This window comes from Peromyscus eremicus, chromosome 10, assembly GCF_949786415.1.
Source record: "Peromyscus eremicus chromosome 10, PerEre_H2_v1, whole genome shotgun sequence".
Classification (NCBI taxonomy): Eukaryota; Metazoa; Chordata; class Mammalia; order Rodentia; family Cricetidae; genus Peromyscus; species Peromyscus eremicus.
Window position 1 is genome coordinate 95,285,623 of NC_081426.1, and position 23,709 is coordinate 95,309,331.

The 23,709-nt window shown below is 42.6% G+C and overlaps 1 protein-coding gene across 1 annotated transcript in view; it reads right to left on the reverse strand.

Moving 5' to 3' along the window:
* Tgfbr3 (transforming growth factor beta receptor 3) overlaps positions 1–23,709 on the reverse strand; it is a 188,255-nt gene that overhangs the window by 66,989 nt on the left and 97,557 nt on the right. The window contains exon 4 of the mRNA XM_059274900.1: positions 8,005–8,142. Coding sequence (XP_059130883.1) covers positions 8,005–8,142 — 138 coding nt within the window. The remainder of the gene's footprint in view (positions 1–8,004; positions 8,143–23,709) is intronic.

Here is a 23,709-nt window from a genome sequence, read left to right on the forward strand (position 1 = left end):
TCTCATCTTGAAAATTTCTGCTTATGTTAGACTCTAAGTCTGAAGGAAAAACAGAGTTCAGGTTTGGAGTATAAAGCAAGGCTTAAGATGACCCTAACAATAGTAATTATAATGATATGTATATAATATTTATATGTATTTAATATAGTAGCAAATAATTATCTATAATAACAAATAATAGTTATCGGTGGGGCAGGGCACATGTATGGAGGTCAGAGGACAGCTCTGTTGAATTAGCTCTTGCTATCCTTTTTTGGGTTCTGGGGATCAAAATCCGTGAGGAGCCTTGTACAGCAAGTGCCTTTAACCACTGAGCCACCTTGCTGGCCTACAAGATTAAAACAAGCAAACAAAGTCCCCACCTCAGATAGATGCAAGGAATAAAGCACAAAGACACTGGAGTTTCAAGAAATCTAGTTTGGAGCTGAGAGTATAGTTCAGCAACTGAGCACGTGCTTAGCATACACAAGGCTCAAGGTCAGCTCCCCGCACTGCCTGAGTCCTGACCATTGATTTTTGTGCAGTTACATTGTTGGTTTGGCTGTGCTTGGAATGGAACCCAGGGCCTTGCACTCTACCACACAGACACACACCCGGCTCGTGTACTGATCCTTTCAAAGAATATTGCAGGAGGTTTGTTTTGTTCTTGTTGTTGCTGTTTTCTAATGACTTTAAATGATATACCAGAATTATCTTTATTATCTTTGTGTGTTTGTGTTTCAAGACAGGGTTTCTCTGTATAGCCCTGGCCATCCTGGAACTTCCTCTGTAGACCAGGCTGGCCTCGAACTCAGAGATCCACCTGCCTCTGCCTCCCCAGTGTTGAGATTAAAGGCGTGCGCCACCAATACTTGGCTCATCCAGTGCTTTTAATATATTCTAAAGAGTGTGGTATATTCACCACTACAGGATTTCTCCACACTTTGTTCCAGGGGATCTCACATCATTGTCAGTCCACACTCCCCTCCCCCGCATGCCCCGGCCATGACTTCCAGTCTCTATAGATTATCTGGTCATTTCAAGAGAATCAGACTTTATGCAGCTTATGTGTCACTGAGCATGTTTTAAAGGTCCATCTATGATGTGGTATGGGTCAGACACTTTTCTTTTTATAGTCAAAAAATAGTCTCTGTATACCTGCTTCATTATTTATATCTATCAGTCGACATCTGGGTTGCTTCTACGCTTATTAAAGCTATTACAAATAACTTTACCTTGGATATTTGTGGGTGGAGACCTCAGACGATTGTATAAAGAGCTACGTCACATTCCCACTAGGATTGTGTGTATCTTTCGATTTCTCCAAACCCTAACAACGCTTGCTGGTTTCTCTCTGTTTTATCATGGAGGTGGGCAGTGCTGTGGTTGGTGGATTTTCCCTAATATTCAGTAACGTTCGGCGTCTTATATGCTTTTTCAGTCATTTGTGTCTTGTCCTTGGAGAAATGTTTATTCAAATTATAGCATGCACGTACACACACTCACACACACACTCACACTCACGCACACACACACACACACACACACTCACACTCATGCACTTTTGAGACAGGGTCTCATATAGCCCAGGTGACCTTAGCTTCTGATCCTCCTGCTTCTATCTGGGACAACAGCACATATCACCACACCCAGTTACACAAAGTATTGGGGATCAAACTTAGAACTTGTGCATCCCAGGCAAGTGCTCTACCACTGAGCTACATCTCCACCCCTGAGACAGGATTACTTTTCTTTCTGATTTCACCCAGGGACAACCCTGATTTACTGAATAGTCTCTGGTCCACCCAGAATATATTGTAAGGCCATGACAACTTCATCATGCATGTGCCTGTATGTGACTTGACATGCACCTTCAAACACTTCATCCATTCCTAGCTGCTCAGTAATCAGAACAACTGGAAAAGTAACTGCATTTGCAAGGGAAACTAAGTCTCCCCACCCCCACCTCGACCCCTCTGCATCTGACACACTTCTTGTTTGTGCTGTGGAATTAGGAACAAGGAATTGACAAAAGGCAGATGCCTCTATCAGAGAGTGTAATAATAACAGAAAAATAAATATATTTTATATTTTAGAAATCAGCAAATGAGACACAAGTCTTTCTAACTAATTACACAAGCTTTAGGCAGTTAAAACAACCATGACTTCTTGATTTAAATTAGCAGGTAGATGCCATGACCCAAACTTTCCTCATCATTGCTGTGGGATGGTCTGTATGGCAAATGTGTTGCTCTGATTGGTCAATAAATAAAACACTGATTGGCCAGTGGCCAGGAAGGAAGTATAGGCGGGACAAGGAGGAGAATAAAGCTGAGAAGTGGAAGGCTGAGTCAGAGACACTGCCAGCCGCCATGATGACAAACAGCATGTGAAGATGCCGGTAAGCCACGAGCCATGTGGCAAGGTATAGATTTATAGAAATGGATTAATTTAAGATATAAGAACAGTTAGCAAGAAGCCTGCCACGGCCATACAGTTTGTAAGCAATATAAGTCTCTGTGTTTACTTGGTTGGGTCTGAGCGGCTGTGGGACTGGCAGGTGAGAGAGATTTGTCCTGACCGTGGGCCAGGCAGGAAAACTCTAGCTACACATCATCATGCCCAATAAAAATTAATAACCACTAAAATATTATAATTCTACCAGAAAAGAAAGCTTGGAGACAGTCATGTGACCCCTTCACCATTACATGTCACAAGGGCACCAGAACACATGTATCTTGGACTGAGGGTCAATGGACCCATCCTCTCTCCAAGGCAGTTCTTGGCCCACTGAGTAATCGTAGGGCTCAGTTTCTACGGAGCCTCTGGGCTACTCAAGTGCTTGGAGAAACACTTCATGTTCAGACAAACTGAACCCTTGGTTTTCTATCATCACAAAGATTGTGATATGGAGGAGGGACCCTAACTCATTACAGGCACTGGGGAGAAGGGGGTTTCCCAGCTTGTGAGCCATCTCAAACCACCTGTGGTACCCTGACCTGGCTGAGCAGCGGATGTCGGCCGACTACCCGAGCCACGGAGAATGAGCAGACAGAAGGCCAAAGGAAGCAGAGCTTGAGTGTCCAGGGATTTCAATTAGTAACTTCTCCCACAGCTGCCTCTCCCTCTGACATGTCCTTACATGGAATTAACTCTAAATAAGGTTGATGTTTTAAGTCATATACTAAAATTATCTTCTTCATTAGTGTATTTTCAACTAATAGTCAAATGGAGTTCTTACAGCTCACAAAGTAAATAAATAATAACAAAGATAATTTCCTTTAAATCTCACAGAGTGGCCGACCACAGAATCCAACAAGAGTAAGCAAACTGCAGTGTGTGTGGCCACACTGTGCATGGAACCCACAGCCCAGAGAAATGGGAACTTTAAGTCCAGAGCCATCCAACAGTTACTTTACACTGTCAACTGTTCATTTAACATCTTTCCCAAGTACTCATTGCTCTGACAATTACAGCAGAAACAGCAAATGTTAAACTTAGCAGTGGCCGGGACTACACTCGACATTTTATACGCAGTTTCCTCACATCAAGATAGTGTTTGCTTCTACAGTGTAAGACTGCCATTATTCCCAATTACAGCTGGGAAAAGTCAGGTCTGCAGAGACTGATCTTCTCAATTGCTGCCTGGACCACAGCTGTCTAGGCAGAGCCTCTGCTCACCACATCATCCCCTGCCATCCTGGCTACCGTGGTGGTAAATGCTTTCCAGAAACTCCCAAGGACCTGAAAGGTGCTAAGTGCAAGAACTGGATTTAAAATTTTTCTTTTGGTTCTGGGAATTGAACACAGGGCCTCATGCCCGCTATATAAATGCTCTACCTAACCAGTGGCTCTCTTTTCACTTTTCAAAAAGTTTGACAAAGGGCCTAAGTTGACAAAACCAGCTTTGGCTTTACTAAATAGCTCAGTATTTGTGATTCTCCTGCCTCAGCCTCCAGAGTAGCTGGGATTATAGGCCTGTGCCACTAACCTCAGCTTAGAGTTTTTAAAATTAATCAGCTATGCACAGGTAGTTTCTGCAGCACTGGACTACTGTAGGTAGAGTGAATGTGTATATGACTTTGTAAGAGCCTTCTGCCTATCATAAATAAGTTTAATTACAGAGGGCTGGTGTGACTAAGTATGAAGGTGGAAATTCAGCACATGTGCTGTAGAGTGGGTCCTAACTTAGGTTTCAATCCAAGCCCTGCCAGAAATTAGCCTAGTGATTTGGGCCACTGTTAAGCCTCTAAATCATCTATAGAAAGGAGTAACCCTGGGGCTATAGTGAGAAAAAAAAATGAGATAAAGTATTAAAGTTCTTGGTGCAATTCCTGAAAGGCACTGGGTACTAAATCAAAGTAATAATAACAACAACAGCCACTAATTATCATGGCTCTAGTCCTTTAAATGTAAAATAGCAAGATTTTTAAGTCTTTTTTCAAAAAGCTGCCAGGCATGGTGGTGGTGCGTGCCTTTAATGTCAGTACTCAGGAGGCAGAGGACATCAATCCTATGAGTTCAAGACCATCTTGGTCTACAAAATGTACACAGTGAGCTCTTGTCTCCACAAAAAGGCACAATTAGTTCTGGAAAGCTAGCTAGTGAGTAACAGCATCTTCCACCACACCTGTGACCTGAGCTGATTCCCGGGACCACAGAGAGGAAGGAGCAAAATGGAAGGACTATCTTACTATCACATGCTTCCTATGGTGTGCATGATAACATGTAAAATAAACTAGACATTTAATGTCAAGGCACAAATTAACCTCTTAATAACTTTCACCATATATATGTATGCATGTATGGATAGATAGATAGATAGATAGATGGATGGATGGATGGATGGATGGATGGATGGATGGATGGATGGATAGACAGACAGACAGACAGACAGACAGACAGATGGATGGATGATAGAAGATAAGATGAAGTCGGGCGGTGGTGGCACATGCCTTTAATCCCAGCACTCGGGAGACAGAGCCAGGTGGATCTCTATGAGTTCGAGGCCAGCCTGGTCTACAGAGCGAGTTCCAGGACAGGCACCAAAACTACATAGAAACCCTGTCTTGAAAAAAAAAAAAAAAGAAAGAAAGAAAAGAAAAGAAAAAGATAAGATGATAGAGATGTCAAGTGCTTCCTTTTGAAATTGTTTTAAATGTACAGCAAAATGGTAAGCATCCTACAAAAGACTCCAGTTTTCTCTAACTACAGCCACAGTTTCTCACAGCTTGCATGGACTTTTTCCAAACTGTTTACCCCGTACCATTAAGCCTGTTCCCAAGGAAGGGTGTCTCCTCTACCACAGTGCAGCTATCAAAGGCAAGAAATAAGGGTTGATACTGGAGTCAACGGACTGAGTTCTAACTTCACCTGCCATCCCTAACCTACCATGCAGCAAGATCACCTGGTTCTTGTTTGTTTGTTTTATTCAGCCTAGGATGGTCTCCAGTCTTTCTTGGCTTTTCATGATTCACTTTTTAAAAATATTTTTTAAATTTTATAAACTTTATTATAAGAAAAAGCCTTGCAAGCTAAAAAAAATTCACAGACAAAAATTAATCAGACACAATGTCTATACATCTCAAAGAACTTCTATGCAGTTTGAATGGTGATTCTGAAGCCATGGAGTGCCACATTGGACCTTACACCTTCACTATCAAGTCTATGCTTATGCACCTACACACTATGAAGAACAAAAATTCCACAGCAGCATTAGAACTACAAAAACAATTAGCTTTACATCCTCATTCATAACTCCCATCCGTTATCTGCATTCAGTCCCTCCTCATCTCGATATGTAGTCTTTTTCCCTCTCTTTCCTAGATGTTATACTGTACCACATGTACCTTGGTTTACATATAGACCTATATTATTGGCTAGATTCTGTATATTTTTTTTCTAGGATTGTGTGACTCACTTTTTTAGAAAAGTTTTTTAAAAATTGTTTTATTTTATTTTATGTGTGATGATGTTTTACCTGAATGTATGTCTACGCCCCACATGCACGTCTGGTGCCCGTGCAGGTCAGATGAAGACACCAGGTCCCCTGGGACTGGAGTTACGTGGGTGCTGGGAACTGAATAGCAGCCAGCGTTCTGAACCTCAGAGCCATCTCTCCAACCCTGTAAGACTCACTTTTTAGAGAACTGGCTAGTTCTATAGGACATTGCTCCATTAGGTTCTGTCCAGTGTTTCATCATTATTAGATCCAGACTGCACACATTTCTGGCAGTATTGCAACATAAGGTGTGCTGGCTAATTTCAGGTCAACTTGACTCAATCTAAAGTTATCTAAAAGGATGGAACCACAACTGAGAAAATGTTCCATAAGATCTAGCTGTAGGGAATTTTCTTAACCAGTGATTGATGGGTGAGGGCCCAGCCCATTATAGGTGATGCCATCCCTAGGCTAGTGATCCTGGGTTCTATAAGAAAGCAGGCTGAGCAAGCTATGGGGAGCAAGCCAGTAAACAACACCCCTCCATGGTCTGTGCATCAGCTCCTCCTCCAGGTTCCTGTCCTGTTTAAGTTCCTGTCCTGACTTCCTTTGATGATGAGCAGTGATATGGCAGTGTAAACCAAATAAACCCTTTCCTCCTCACGTTGCTTTGGTCATGGTGTTTCATCACAGCAATATTAACCCTGACTAAGACATGAGGGATGCTTTGTTCTTTCTCATTTACAGACATACAATGTCTATCTGCCCCATGCTGGTGTCATTAATTCTGATCACTTAACTTAAAGCACTCATGAAGATTCTCCAGTGTCTATAGTTGCAATTTTTCTTCTCTAATTAAAAAATAATTTGTGGGAAAAGTATTTCGAGAGTATCTGAACATACTGTCAAAATCTCTCCTCTTTCAGTAACATCAGTAACACTGGACCTAACATCTGCTAAAGATTCTTGTCTGATCAACTTACACCATGATGTTTGCAAAACGATATTCTAACTCCATCATTTCTTCCACATGTATTTAATAGTTAGCCTTTTACTACAGATAAGAGCTACCCTACTCTCCATTTTTACACACCTATTCTATATGGATCCTCATTTGATTCGGCAGATACCTTCACGTGGTTAAAAATGTCTTTCAAATGCAAGTGACAAGAAAACCACAGACTATACTAGAGTAGCAAAGTTCATTGGGCAAAAGAGGTCGCTGCTTACAGGTGAGGTTTGGGGAGCCTGGGCCTGCAGTAAGGACAGCACGAGGCTTCCACATTGACTGTGAGAGATCACCACCGAGTCGCAGCACGGCTGCTCATCAGACATGATATCACACCCCAAACATTTCATCCCAACAACCCATCTATTTCTCCACAACTATCAAAGTCGAACGTTCTGGCAGACTCCAAAGGACATGATTTACAAACAGTAGGTAATATTTGGACCAGTCTGCAAGAGCTGGGCTCCAGCTTTTTTAAAAAGTAAAATACAAATGACTTCATGTTGGAGCTCACTGTGTCACTTTGTCAACAAACAGTTCCTCATATCAGAAACGAGGCCTGAGTTATATACAAACAGAAATGGGCCTGTGTGTATTTATTTTGTGGCCAGAGACCACACAGCAGAGGCTATTTACAGCTTTGATAGTACTCTTAATGCCACAAGGCGGAAGGGGACACCAGGACTCAGGCCACACAGAGTATGACACCGAGTTCTGCACCACTGTGCAAACGAGACCCGACTCAGCCTCCACAGAACACATGTGGCATCTGTGAATTCTTTCCTACGCTATCCAAACATCCCCCCCACACACACATGCACACATAAAAGTGTACTACTCTTTGGTATCACTTTAACGAAAATAATTGTTTTTTCAAAAAGTTTTGCAAACTGGGCATGCTATACACAACTATAATCCCAGCATTCAGGACTCTGAGACAGAAGGACTGAGTGTTTGAGGCCAGTCTCAGTTACATAGCAAAATAGTGCCTTAAGAAACAAAATGTCGTGCAAAAATTGAGAGTCATTATGACCTTGCACTGGGAGCATCTCGGGAAAGGGTGTTGAGCACTTACCAAGAAAACTCTTGGGACACTGGTGGCCAGTCTCTCTGCCTTCACATGCCAGACCAGGGGCTGTGGGGAGTTGAGCAGGAACACAACAGGCTTGTGGTGAATGTGCACTGCAGAAATGGGGTTCAGATGCAGCGTAACCTAGGAGACAACAGAAAGCAAGGAGAGAGCTTAGCACTGACTTCCCAGCACCCAGACACTTCACAACTCACTGCCAGGAGCGCCATAAGACGGCTACAAATCCATGTATATGACGCCATACAAGGTTGAGCTAAGAGCTGCTGATGCCCAGCCACTGTTTTACTACCTAGGGGCTGTGTCATATAGCCAGTCCCACTAATCTAAACTAAAGCATGGCTCTCCCACTAAAGATGGAACAAAGTAAACACCACACTTTCGTTTACCCCACACTGGTAACACGGGAATAACAATTAACAAAGTAAATACCACGCTTTCGTTTACCCCACACTGGTAACACGGGAATAACAATTAACAAAGTAAACACCACGCTTTCGTTTATGCCAAACTGGAAAACACCGGAATAACAATTACCTTCCCTCGGGGATTCCTTATCCTCCAACCCAGAAAACTAAGCTGAAATCACAGAACAGAATCTTCCAGGGGCGAGTTCTTCCCCTGGGCCCACACAGAAAGGACTTTCTTCTCTCCCGCATGAAGTCCAATCTCCACAAAGTCAGGTGAGCTCTGCCAAAGCAAACAGCTGAGAGGGAGGAGAGGGGCTGCCCAGAGGAGCTGCCTTCCTCCTGCTGCTGCTACACAAAGGGGATTTCCAAAGACACGAAGCCCAGAGATCAGACAGAATAAACAGTGATGATATACAGCCTCCGTGGAAAAGAAAACCGGGGTGCTAGAGACGGCTCAGCGGTTAGTGGCACTTACTGCCCTTGCAGAGAACCAGAGCGTGGTTCCCAGCACCTACATGGCAGCTCTCAACCCCCTGTAGCTGCCGCTCCAGAGGATCCAGCGCCCTCCTCTGGCCTCCGATGGCTCCTGCACACATCTGAGTTTGTACACCCACCAGAGCACAGCATAAAAACACGACTGCTTGAATCTTCATGGCTGCTGACATACTTTCATCTCTGCCTTCTTTCCAGGGAACAATCAAGAACCAATTTTGTTTATTAGAGTGCCCAAGTTATAACCCATGCCTTAGCTTATAGTAAGTACATTCTAAATGCCAGTAGAATATTTTAATTCTCCATTTCTTGATGCTGCAAATCATATTATTCTACAAATAGTTTGCACATTGTGGTGGCCCACAGAGGCTACCTAGTGAGATCTTACTCAAGGTCACAGAATCTGGGCTTGCTTTACCCAGCAGGGCTGTATAAGGGGATGATTTGGCCACAGGCGTGGCTACCAGGTGTTTTGAAGGGTCTACACTTGGCTGTATGGTGTGCTTTGATCTTGAAAGGGGGCCCTTTTGAATAAACCTCTGGGCTGTTGGGTATTGACCCAGGGCCCTCCTGGAATGATCTTGTGTCTCTCTTTCTTATCTTCTCTTTCTATCTTTCTACCTAATATTTCCTCATTCCTCTCTCCTCTACCTAAGAACCCTTTGAAAGGTGGGAACAGGTCGGAGCTGGACTCCAGCAGATTCCCACAGCACATATACATATAATAGTATTGCTTGTTAACTATTGAGTGTGTCTGTCTTAATTTCCAAAACAAGCTACACAAAAAAAGATGCATCTTGAATTGAGTACTGTTTTCAGTATGCTGCAGGCAGCAACACTCCCTGTAGCCCATCTGTAGATGCATATGTAACCCAAATGATGAAACAAGAGGCTGAAGAAACTGCTAAGTTCAAAGGGGTTTAGCTAGTTAATTTGCAGCAAAATACAAAAACTCAAGCAATTCTCAAACTGTCAGGAGCTATTTCTGTACACAGGACCATTTTTAGACTTGGAGTAAGCACGGCACCAAATCAAAGTCCTAAATGAACTGTGATGTCAACCACAGCTACAGCAAAATAATGTGTCCCTTGGTTGTTCAGACACAGCACACTCTGGAGTCACTGTCTTCATCTAGAAACAGATTGATAACCACTAGAAACAAGAGATGCCGTTGAAGCAGAGCAGAGGCAGATATCGAGACTGCAGCACTCCCTGAAAGCATGGGACAGGGAAAAGCACGCTGTGAAGAGGAAGAGCAGGAGGCAGCAGCAGCACCTGCAAACTACAAAGCTTCCCGGGCTCGCTAACAGCGAGTGGTCGCACAGGGTGTCCCTGCTGGCTCACTGAGAACCATTAAGGCCCAAAGAATAGCAACTGTCATCTCCAGGGACATCGAGGCTTTCCCTCCTGTGCAGCCAATCCTGAAGCATACACTTTTTCTTAAAGCCCGGAATATGCAAAAGCTTCACTCAAAATGTATAAAATCAGTAAATATATATCTCAAACAAACAAGAATCTTTTTAAGCTTATGAAATGAGATGATTTATGAAACAGATATTGGTGCTCGGGTCCAAAGTTTCCCAGATGGTCTAAGTGTTGAGGCCTGGCTCCAACAATCAAGGAAAGATTTCTAAGAAGCTTAGCTCTGAGTTTTCCTGGAAACGGCTCCTTCTTCAATATGTGGCCATGTCTGGCCAAGATGAATCTTTAACTCTGGCACAGATGTCCCAGGCAAAGTCCCAAAGCCATTTGGCAAAGAAGAATTCACACTATGGTTGGGAAATTAAAAGAAAAATACTCAATACTGCTTCCCCCCCCCCATTTGGCAGGCATAAAGAGTCCCATGAGCCCAGGCTAACCTAATCCTCAGAAGCCTTCCTCTCCCTTTTTCTCCACCTGAGTAAACTTCACAGAAGGGAGGATGCAGACAACCAGAAGCCAGTAAAAGCAGGAAGAAATAAAAGCCCCTCAGAATGTGAGGAGAACACAGCCCAAACATCTGAAAGACCCCTGGCTAAATTGTCTAGTTTCTTCTAGGCTGAAAAACAGAAAAGAAAACCAAAAAGGTAGAAAATGAAAACCTTTAGGATCACTTATAGCTTAGAAACGACAATAATTACAAACCAGATGTGGTAATAATGCACAACTGTAATCCAGCACTTGGGAGACTGAGGCAGGGGGATCAAAGGTTTAAGCTACCATCCCACAAATAAAAAAAATAATCCTGCAAAATTTTTATAGTTAGATTGTCGTTGGTAGTCTAGAGAAAAGATCCAAGGCAAACTGCAACAAAGACTGTCCCTTAGAGAAATCTGACAGGCAGAATGCAACAATCTCTAAGAAAACCAAACAGTAGTTTGAAGAGTTCACCCTCAATTCTTTAACCAATTCACACAGGAAAATACACACAAAGCTGAGTGTTATGAGCTTCAAAAGGGAACTCAGTGGGGGGCTGATGTGAGTTGGGAAGGCTAAGTGGACTGGCGGAAGCTCCCGTGAAAGAATTCTGTAATCAGGGTTTGATAATCTTTGGTAGTTACACTGCATTTGAGAACACACTCAAGTATGCGCCCTCTCTTCCTATGCGCACAAAATAGCCACAGCACAGAAAACTTTGCAACAATGTGAAAGAAATGCACCTAGAACCCGGGGGAAGGGAACAAGAGCAGGAAATTCTAATGGAGAAAATGGAGACAATTAGGCTTCGTCTTATTGAACTAAGACAGTCGCGTCTGCTTTTGAGAGGTCACGACAACTCAGATTAGTGTCTAGAGTTTCTGTTCTCTCCTCACTTCGTACTCACTCTTCATGAAGCCCAGAGCTCCTGCTCTAATCTTAGGTGTGTCAAACTGCACGGAACGGTCCATGATCCTGGTGACATGAGAAAGTGCAAGCAGCTCTAGTCTGTCACACCTCCCTGATCCTCTACACGGAGGGACGCCAGCTGGTCTATCCATTCTGTAGCATCTACCTGCACTGAGGTCATCTGTGTACAAACATTCCAGATGCAGTTTTATAAAGAGACTCAAAGCAGAGCTGAGAGCATCCTTGGGGACCCTGCACACCTTCAGGGAGCCTCGGAGTGGAAGAACATTTCTTGCCTCCTGTTTGGGAGATGTGTCCTGATCCATACTCTGTCAGATGAGGACATGGATGGCGTCCCTGACTCTTGAGATGGAGAAACCATCTCTGTTTTCTTTCTCCCTATCTCTCTCTCTCTCTCTCTCTCTCTCTCTCTCTTTCTTTTTTTCTTTCTTTCTTTCTTTCTTTTTCCTTCCCACCTTCCTTCCTTCGGGGGAGTGGGGGTCAAACTATGTAGTCCAGGCTGGCCTTGAACTCACATACAACAATCCTCCTGCCTCAGCCTCCTGAGTATTGGGATTTCTGGTATGTGACCAATGCCCACCTGGCTTCTTCATTTTCTAAATATTACACTTGCTAAGAAAATGCAATGTACGTTTTCTCAAATTCTATAAGTCATTATGAAAATAAACTATGTATTTACAGGCAGATGAAACTTATTCTTTATGGAAAGATGCCATAGAAACATTGTTTTGAATTTCCTGGAATTCATAGTCTACATGCAAGACATTCCTATCATAGAGGTTTTCAAAGGATCTCTTATTAATAAGACCCCACCCCTCAACTCCTAGGGTTTGTTAAAACAAAGCAACAGTAACTGATGTGTAAGTCTAAGTTGTCCAATCTTGCTACGTGTCACTGAGGTTTTCTTCCAACATTTCTGAGTCTTAGACAAGCCTCCTGCCCCACGTGGACCCATGAAGCAATGAAGTCATTTAAAACTCATCCCAGGAGACTTTTGTTATCTAAAAACCAAACCAAGTAATGTTCTGAAATGGATGATTCAATAATCAAATTATACTAGAGATAAAAAGAACTCCAGCAGTTCTTCTAACCAAGATCTGTAAAATCAGGGGATGCTCTGGACGCTCCTCATCTGTCCCCTCTGCAGAGAGGAGGAGGCGTCACCAACAGTGTTGGTGACTGGAACCCTCCCGGCACCCAGATGTTACACAGAGAGACAGAGGTACATAACTGTTTCAAGACATCAAGGGACCATGGCTGAACTCAGATTTTACTTATATTTGGGCAATAATACTTTCAGGAACTCAACTGTGACCCCCAAATGGTTCTGAAATATGTACCTGATTGCTTGGAAAGGAAACTGTATTTAGCTAATCAACGCTAGAATGTTTTAAAGGGTCTTTCAGTCTGAGGAACTCTGACAGCTGACATTGTAATTGTCATGCTTACTCTCCACCATTTGGGAACTGGTATAAAAAGATCCCTTAAAACACTCTTAGAAGGGTAGATTTAGAGTGTTATTTTTAAAAAAAGTCTCTTAGAAATGTTTTACTCTGAATTTCTAAAGAACAGTTAGTTGGTCCTGAATTCAAGGTATCCAAACCTCTGAGTGTTCCTACCCTGTCCCAGGGAATTATGGGACCATCCTCCCCCTCTAGGGAAGATCTGAAGTCAAAGACTTCACACCGCATGGCAGATGACATGACATCGAGTTTTCTCCGGTGGTTTTGTCTCAAAGCCACTTACTGAGCTGAGAGGAACATTGTCAGTGAATTCCCAACTAACCCCCTTCCCCCAACAAGGACATTATTCCCTGGGAGCGTCTTAAAATAATCTAATACAGTAACACAAAAGGAAAAAAACTAAAGCCTGCAATTTGATGCAGAAATAAGTCTGCCTCTTCTGCTCTGTGTTTTGAATGCCCTGGAAAAATACTAGGAGCTAAATTTGGGGTGGGGGTGAGGGACAAGAACGCACATAAACAGAACAGTATTTATGAAACTATAGGTCATGACCCTATGAAGGGGTCCTGGGAGCTTCACACAGGGAGTCCAGGGACCCTGGACCTCCCTTCCCGGAGAAGCCTATGGTTCAACAACTGTGGGGAAAGGAGCAGAGAAAGGGGAGACTCATCTGGGGCCTTCAGCAAGCTGCCAGTCACAGCAAATCCAAGGACACTTTTCCGTTGTCCTTCAATATGAAGCATAGGCTGTGTAGACAGTGTACTATGTCACTAACATATCAAGGTCATATAGGCTTCTGGTTTAAAGTACACAACAGCCATGTCCCCAGACACCCTTCCCTCTCTTCAGGCAGAGCTGGAAAGTTCCACAGGACACTGCAGATGTTTGGATCCTCTGTCTCACTGTGAAACCCTCAGAGTAAATCATTCAAGGGCAAAAATGGAATCATGTTCAGTCTGCAGCCTTGTGCCTAGTGCAAGGCCAGACATCTAGGAAGAGATCAAAAAGGGTTTAAAAAATGAATACAAGGAACCATAAATAAATTTCATCAATAAAATTAATGAAATATGATTCCCATAATGGTCATGAGGTCATATTGTCTTGATTTTTCTGGCCAAAAGAGGGGAGGCACCTCATCAAGAGAACATTTCACTATCAAGTACAACTTGAACTTTAAAACAGGGTCAAGAAAAACAAACAGATCCCAACTACCAAAACAAGCACTGGGGCTGCTCAGCTATGAGTTGGAGCCACAACTGGTCAATTCCAGAGACAAACGTCCATGGGGTGCCCAGCCTAAGCAATCAACCTACAATACAGTTCCTGCACCCAAGGCTCAGGGAACATGGCAGAAAGATTGCAAGAGCTAAAGGATCAGGAAGTCTGCTGTGAGATCCCATCTTCTACACATGATAGGGAAACTACACCCATGAAATTGCTACAATATGGCTACCTTAACACACCCTGAAGAATGATACATTACCAGTTGGCATCCCAACATGAACGGGGGACCTTTCATGGGGCCCCACCCCTAGATGGAGAGCTGTAAACAATGACTGCTAAGAGATGGAGAATCAGTCTTCCAGAGGGATGAGTTCCCAAACTGGTTATCTGGTACCAAGCAGCCAACCATAAAAACACATGCATACAAGCAGAACTAAATGGACACAGTAGGTTGTATTTAAACATTTAGCACACACAGGCACACACACACATACACACACACACATTCACACACGTATATATGTTTGTGTATGTAAAACAACAATAAAGAAAAAGAGACCATGGATTTGAGAGGGAGCAGGGAGCATGAAAGGGGTTGGAGGAAAGGCAGGGAGGGGGAAATCATGTAATGTTTTAATTAAAAATAAAAAATGAGGCCGGGCGGTGGTGGCGCACGCCTTTAATCCCAGCACTCGGGAGGCAGAGACAGGCGGATCTCTGTGAGTTCGAGGCCAGCCTAGGCTACCAAGTGAGTCCCAGGAAAGGCGCAAAGCTACACAGAGAAACCCTGTCTCGAAAAAAAAAACAAAAAAAAATAAAAAATAAAAAATAAAAAATGAAAAGTTTATCTTTCATAGTCACATAAAATACATAAAACACCCAAAATACCTTTAACATGTATTGTGCTTCTTAAGGTTAGGTAACAAAATAAAGAAGTTTTTTTCAGATGTTCCACTGTCCTTTGGAGGCACAGAATCTGTTTTGCACCTTGGCATTGAGGTGGATTAAAACAGCTAGAAATGAAGTGTAAGGAAACTGAAGGAGCTTGGTATTTGCACACTGACAGAAGAGGAAATGCCCATTTCTAGTCATCTGTTTAGTAGTCTCTGACACACTCATGAGCACACTTGGTCTAACTTGTGTTGTCACCAACACTGATGGATAACAGTGCTCTACATAATGTGCAGTATGTCAGTGTGCTTCAGTTCATACTTTTAAAATAGCATGAAATGGTTTTTCTATGAGTATTTTGACATGTCTAAGACTTTACCAACAGAGTCTCAGTTAACAGCCTATGTGTCCTGACGATGCAGAACACAGTCACGGAAACAGAGTCATTGGTGTGTGTGGTCGCTAGAAGCTGATTTGCAGGAACCCAGCTCCCACACAGCCTGATGCTGGAGTAACCACCTTAGAGTCAGTGACAGAAAGACCACAAAATACAGCGGTATTTGGGCAGTGACATCGGAGGATGACATGTGGATTCTCTGGGACTAAAGCACCGTCTCAGAAACTGTATCAACCTGAAAGTGGTTAGGAAACTCACGCTGGTCCTAGGAAAACCTCAAGGAGTCTGTGTTCTGGTTTCCTTTGAAAATGTAACAAAAACAATCCCTGGTCTGGGAGGGCAATCTAATCCAGTCAGGTTATGGCTTTCAGGAAATGTTCTAGAGGAGCTTGAGTTTCAGTGTTCCAAGGTCTTTCTTAAGACAGGAAGAAAGAGTAAACTGGAGTTCCAAAGTTGTTTATCTGTTTGGGCAGCATTTCCTAGTAAACATCATCTTCCTTGACCAAATGCCTCAGTTTCCTTTTAGAAGCACTCAGAGCAGCTACTACTGTGGTTAGAATGTGAAATGTTTCCCCACAAACTCCTGTGTTTGAATAGTCTCCCCAGTGGGAAAGTTTCAGAACGTTCTAGAACCTTCGTGAGGTAAACAGGGCCTTGCTGAAGAAGTGGGCCACTGGGAATAATGGACTTATAGAGTTCACAGCCTGGCCCCCAAATCCTGTCTGCTCTTTCTTCCTGACAGAATTCATGAACAACCACCTCATACTTCTGCCACAAAGGACTGTCCCCTCTCAAACTGGGAGCCAGTTCCCTCCCTTAAATTATTTCATGTCAGGTATCCAGTCAGAACAACTGGAAAGTTTACTAATAAGACAGCCTGACACACAATGAAGCAGATTCAGTATGCAGGAAACACCAGAGCTCATTACATTTAACTGCTTTCCTCCACATAAGCCCTGAGTATATCTGTATCCCAGGTCCGAGGAGGGTGGAGACAGGAGTTTCCTGTTTCCCATCCTAGCTGGGAAAACATGGGCCCTAAGTTCAGGAAGAGACCCTGCCTCAAACAAATAAATGGAGAATGATAGACCAGAATGCCTCTTCTGGCACAAGGACCCATCAACACATACAAATGAATGCACACGGGCACACGGCACACACACACACACACACATACACACACACACAATCTTCTCTCAGTATTTGTTAATGACTGAAAAGAAAGAAGATAAAAAGAAAGAATAAGCAAAAGACTTACACCATGGGAAGTTGAACTATGCACATTTATTTGCAGGTAAACAGAAGTGAAGGTCATGGCAGCAATTAGGATAGCCTTTAACTTCAGAATGAAATGTGTAAACTGAACACACACCATTTGATTTCCAAGTTATATAACTAAAATAAGACATTCCTTTCTGATCAACAAAACCACAGGAGGCCAGTCAAATCTATATGTGTATACATGTAGACCAACTTAAACTCTAGTATATAATTTATAATCCTGAGTATTTGTGACTGTGTAACAGAAAAAAAAAGAGATGTCAATTATCTTTCAAGCAAATAATTAACATGTTTTCTTCCGATATTTGCAAATGGAAAATATAAGGGTCTACTTTACATTTGGCAACACTACGCCACGCTTTGTGTCAAATTCTCAAATTGACACATTGTGTCAAATTCTCGTATTTAAGATAAGCTTCACTATTTTTTGCTACCTCCCTAACTACAAAATATATTTTAAGAACTTCAACTTTTAAATATTTTTAAAATTTACATACGAGGTGATAGATATGGCATTTTAAACAATGTGTTTTATAAAATGAGCCGATGATGTCTTTTGTCTACTCAATGTGATAAACGTGGGAGGCATTTGAATATTTGACTGAGATGTTAACACTGAGCGCCTATGTATAGATTTTGAAACTATTGCAAAGGTTTAGTTTCCCATATAAATAGATAAGCTCCAAGCTAACTCTTTCATAACGTGTCTCTAAGGGTTTTTCTAATATTACCAAAAACTGGAAGGTCCTAGAAACGTCAAGATTGTGCTCCTTAAGCCATTTTATGATTCAGTCGGAATCTAAGGGTTTATGTCAACAGCTGCTGGTCTTCTGTTTCTAATCTTCAGTAAGACTAATATATGATTCTGCCTCTAATTAATACTTTGAAAATACCACTAATAAGCAGAAATTAGAGCCCAAATAGGAAAAGTAGAAATAGGAGTATCAATTGTGTTACAAACATTTAGACCTTGATTATAAATTTAAACACTACAGTTTGTAGGATTTTTGTAGAAGCAACTCAAATTCTCTATGTGTGATCTTCAGATAGAAAAAAAAAGATTAGATTCACAACATGAAAATCTCCCTTTTAAAATGTGGCTTGAAATAATTAAAATATGACATTGCCCATGCAATTTTTTTTTTTTTTGGAGACAGGGTTTCTCTGTGTAGCTTTGCGTCTTTCCTGGAACTCACTTGGTAGCCCAGGCTGGCCTCGAACTCACAGAGATCTGCCTGCCTCTGCCTCCCAAGTGCTGGGATTAAAGGCGTGCGCCAACACCGCCCAGCTTGCCCATGCAATTATAAACTATTATTTAGTCATAAAAAGAGAAGATGTATTGGCGTGTGATACAACATGGATGAACCTCAGAGACATCATATGAAGTAAAACACACCAGACAGAAAATGCTATAAAGCTGCATGTTTACATTTTAGCAAAATGCCCAGAACCAGTGAACCCCATGGAAATAGAAACCAGATTGGAAGCTGCAGACCCTGGGGAATAGAGGAATGAGGAGTTACTGGCATGGGGCTCTTTTTTGATGATCACCCTAGTTGCACAACACTGTAAATATACAAACATCACTGAACTGCACACTTCAAAATGGCTAAAATGCCTATATTAACCAAGGTTCTCCAGAGAAACATAAACACGTCACAGATAAGACCCCAGTCACAGGGCTGTGACAGAAACCACACTTGGAGGATCTTTTTTTTTAAAAAAAAAAAAAAAAATAGAGTCTTAATAAATTGCCCAGGCTGGCCTCATATTTGCTTTCACTCAGAATAGTTTCAAACTTGAGATTCTCATGCCTCAGTCTCCTGGGTAGCTGGGATTGCAAGATAAAACACCACATCCAGATTGTGTTTAGAATTCTGAATGTTGATCTTTTCCCAAGCTAGAGATGTGTGGTCTAATACTCTTTCCCAATGCTGGGGTAGAGTGGGCAGCTGTACTCCCAGGGGTCCTCGGGATCACACCAGCAAACAATTGGCACTCCAGGGTTTGTGCGCTAAGCTGTGACATTCACCGTGTTAAATACATTTTCAACTTGTGATGGGCCTCTGACATAGAGGACTATCTACATAAAAGAAGATTTACCATGGAACTGACTCATGAGATTATGGAAGCCCAGAAGTTCTGGGACCTACATCTGGAAAACCAGCAGGGGCCATTATGTAACGATGTCCAGTTCAAGACTCGAGTCTCAAAAACCTGGTCGCCACTAATGTTATGTCCCAGGGTCCCCCAGAACTTGAAGTTCTGATGTCCACAGGCAGAGGAAATTGAATGTCCTCAAAAGAGAAAATGAATGTGCCTGTACTCTGCTTTTGTGCGACCTGGGTTCCGGGTGGACTGAACTGTCCCCACCAACTGGGGTGGTTCTTACTGTGTTTTCTGTTCAAAATGCCAAGCTCAGAAGAAGCACCTTTAAGGATCATTCAGAAATAATGTTTGCCAGTTATATGGACATCCCTTGGCCCAGTCTAACAGGCACCGAAATCAACTGTCACAATGATGAATTGTTACATATGCTTGACCACAATGAGTATGGTTTGGACTTTCATATGGCACGGACCAGACGAAGCCAAAGAATTTAAAACTGGACCAAAAAAAGTCACATGGTACATTTTTTCCCCTCAGATTTCTGAATTACTTAGACTGGATGGCTGAGCAATTATCAGAGATATTCCAGGGTTACATTTTCATCAACCACATTAGACCAGATAACCACTTGTGGTGATTTTATTTGTGCTGAAATGTGGTGATATTTTATTTGTATGTTAATAAATAAAGTTTGCCTGGAGATCAGGGGTCATAGCCATAAACAAAAGTCAGGCAGTGATAGCACACGCCCTTAATCCAATCACATGGCAGGCAGAGTCTCTGTGTATTCGAGGACACACTAGGGAACAGCCAAGCGTGGTGACACACACCTTTAATCCCAGTACCAACCGTAGAGACCTGGAGGTCTGTACAGACAGGCAGTGACAAGGAAGTGAGGTAGCTGGGCTAAGATAGCCAGTGAGAGGGCAGAACAGCAAGGCAATAAAAGCCTGGATAGACATGAAGTAGCTCTCTCTATTGGGAAGCTATGGCGCGGCGTGGTGAGCCAAGGTTAGCTGGTGACTCTCACTATTTCCCTGATCTCTACGGCTTTCACCCCTGTATTTGGCTCTGTGTTTCTTATTTAATAAGACTGTTTAGAAATTCGTCTACAGCCACTGAGAGCCCTTGACCTGGAGTCTAACCACCCATAACTTCATTATGCCTGCCTCCTGTTTCATTTCCTCTCTAACGATGGCCCCGACACTTGCTATTTAACATCTATGCATTTGGCAGTGTCCTAGAGACTGCTTCCCATCAGTGACTACGTCAGAATAAAATGACAGTCACTTAAAAGGAAATTTATGAGAACAATTTAGTGTTTTATGAAGGATCTGGAAAGCTGTCTTGGTAGATTCAGGTCAGACTGTCCTTGTTTAGGGACAAGGGAATCCAAGGGACTCCTGCCACTTGCTTAAAAGTCAAGATTCTGAAATTAAAATAGCTTTACAAGAGTCATTTATGGTTCATAAGGTCTTGTTAAATCTCTCCTAATTTTAAAAGGTTGATTTTTATTTATGTGTATGTATCTCTGTGTGAGTGTGTGTGAGTGGGTGTGGGTGTGAGTGTGTGCACACATGCATGCACAGGTACCTTCAGAGACCAGAAAAGGGCATTGAATCCCCTGGAGCTGGAGTCACAAGTGTTTATGAGCCTGTAGGTGATGGGAACCGATCTCCAGTCCTCTAGGACAATAGCAAAGGCTCTTACCACTGAGCCAGGCTCTAACCTCACCTAATTTTAAAACAGACTAATCACACAGGAATGCAGAGATAACAAAATAATTTATATTTGACACAAATATAATTCTTTGCAAACTTAAGGTATAAGGAAAATGTTATTATCTCAAAGACAAAAGTTACATTTTCCGGGGCTGGAGAGATGGCTCAGAGGTTAAGAGCACTGATTGCTCTTCCAAAGGTCCTGAGTTCAATTCCCAGCAACCACATGGTGGCTCACAACCATCTGTAATGAGATCTGGCGCCCTCTTCTGGCCTGCAGGGATATGTGCAGACAGAACACTGTATACATAATAAATAAATAAAATCTTTAAAAAAAAAAAAAAAAAAGTTACATTTTCCAGACCATCTCAGATGCACAATATTCCAAGACACCATCAGATCAGAGCCTAGAAACCCGATAAAGTCAGATTGCTATGTACACAATTTAGCCATCCGTCTCCACATCCTTGCACACACAAACTTTCTAACTAGTTAACAAGTAGAAAACTTGTATGATTTTCATTTCTTCTTCTAATAATTTCCCACTAACTAGAGAAGGTTCTAGTAACCCTAGGAATAAAGTTGAATGATGGACAAAATGGATGCCATTCGTCTTGGGAGGGGGGGTTTCTAAATGTTTACCTGAGGGAGGAAGTGTATAGTTCACTCCTCTATGAATCCCTTATGTCTTAAGGTTTCTATTACTGTAAAGAGACACCATGACTACAGCAACTCTTATAAAGAAAACATTTAATTGTGGTGACTCACTTACAGTTCAGTGGTTTAGTCCACTATCATCATGACGGAGCATGGCAGCATGCAGGCAGACACAGTGCTGGAGTAGTAGCTGAGAGTCCTACATCTTGCAGGCAACAGGAAATGTTCTGAGACACTGGGCAGTATCTTGAGCATAGGCGACCTCAAAGCCCACCCCCACAGTGACATACTTCCTCCAACAAGGCCACACCTACTTCAACAAGGCCACACCTCCTAACAGTGCCACTCCCTATGAGATTATGGGGCCAACTACATTCAAACTACCACATTCCACTCCATATCCCCCAAAAGCTTGTAACAATATTATAATGCAAAATCCATTTAGTACAACTTCAAAAGTCCCCATAGTCTATCACGGTCTCAACAATGTTTAAAAGTTCAAAGTCTTAGATGTAATCCCCTATAAAATAAAATAAAAAAAACAACAAACAAACAAACAAAAAAAAAAACTGTGGTGATATTTGTAATCTAAGAAATAAAGCTTGCCTGAAGATCAGAGGACACAGCCAGCCACAGAGTTAGCCTCAGAGGTCAAGCAGTGGTGGCACACACCTTTAATCCTAGCACTCAGGAGGCAAAGGCAGAGATCTGTCTGGATCTCTATATATTCAAGGCCACGCTGGGCTACACGAAATTAATCCAGTCTGAAAAAGAAAAAGGACCAGGCAGTGGTGGTATACACCTTTAATTCCAGCACTTGAGATCACACATCTTTAATCCTAGCACTAGGAAGGTTGAAACAGGAAGTGATATGGCTAAGCAGAGAAAGGAATATAAGGGTGGGGGAAGAGATAGGAATTTGCTCTCTTTCAGAGGCTCTGTCAGGCTGAGGAGCTGGTGAGGTAAGAGGTGGTAGCTGTGGCTTGCTCTGCTTCTCTGATTTTTCAGCTTTCACCCTGATATCTGGCTCCAGGTTTTTATTATATGACCATTTAGGATTCCAACATATAATGGCACAGGATATACATTACCACTCTAAAACATAGGGAAAGGAGCATAGTGAGGAAATACTGGACCAAAGCAAGACTGAAAACTACCTGGGCAAACTCTAAACTCTGCATTTCTATGTCTGATGTCAAAATGCTCTTCAGATATCCAACTCCTTTCAGCTTTGTTGACTGCAACACACTCCTTTCTCTTGGGCTGGTTCCACTCCCTGTTAGCAGCTTTCCTCAGCAAGTATCCCACAGCTCTGACATCTCCAACATCTTGGGGTCTCCAAGGGTAATCCAGGCTTCAACTTCACAGCTTCATGCTATGGCCTCTCTAGGCCTCCATGCAGGGACACTTCTGACACATGCCTGGCCTCAGCAGCTTTCCTTAGTCACAGAGGACAGTTCCATAACTCCTTTCTTCTGTCCTTAACTCCAGAGCCATGTGGCTGAAGCTGTCAAGTTCTGCTGCTTGCTGGAGCTGGAACATGGCCCCTTTGTTCAATTACATCTTCACCAACTTTCTGTTTTTGATGGTTTCCTTCTCTGCCTAAGTTTGGCTGTCCTGAAACTGGATCTGTAGACCAGGCTGGCTTTGAACTCAAAGATCTTTCAATTACATCTTCATCAGCTTCCTGTTTTTGATGGTTACCTTCACTGCTTAAGCTTGGCTGTCCTGGAACTTGCTCTGTAGACCAGGCTGGCCTCAAACTCAGAGATTCACCAGCCTCTGCCCTCCAAGTGCTGGGATTAAAAGCACGTGCCACCATACCCAGCTCTAAGCTTTTCTTTAATTCCTTTTCACAAGTTGGAAACTTAGCTGGGTGGGGTCTTGCCCTGAGGTCACCACTCCCTTTATTCCACTTCTTAATCTGTTTCTCTCTTTGAACATAGGACTTAGCTCTATTCCACTTCCGATGCTCCTTTTCTCCTCCAATTTTACATTTTCCTGCCCCTTTTCATTATAAATCTGTATAAGAGTGATCGGTAACAACCACATAGCAGAGTCAGCACTAGGCTGTCTTGAGATTTCTCTGCCAGTGGAATTAATCCAAATCTCTTCACTTTAGCCTCAGGCAGACTCTTTGGACAAGGGGAAAAAGCAGCCACATTCGTCACCAAAATGTCACAAGAATGATCTCTATGCAACATACTAAAATTCTTCTGCTC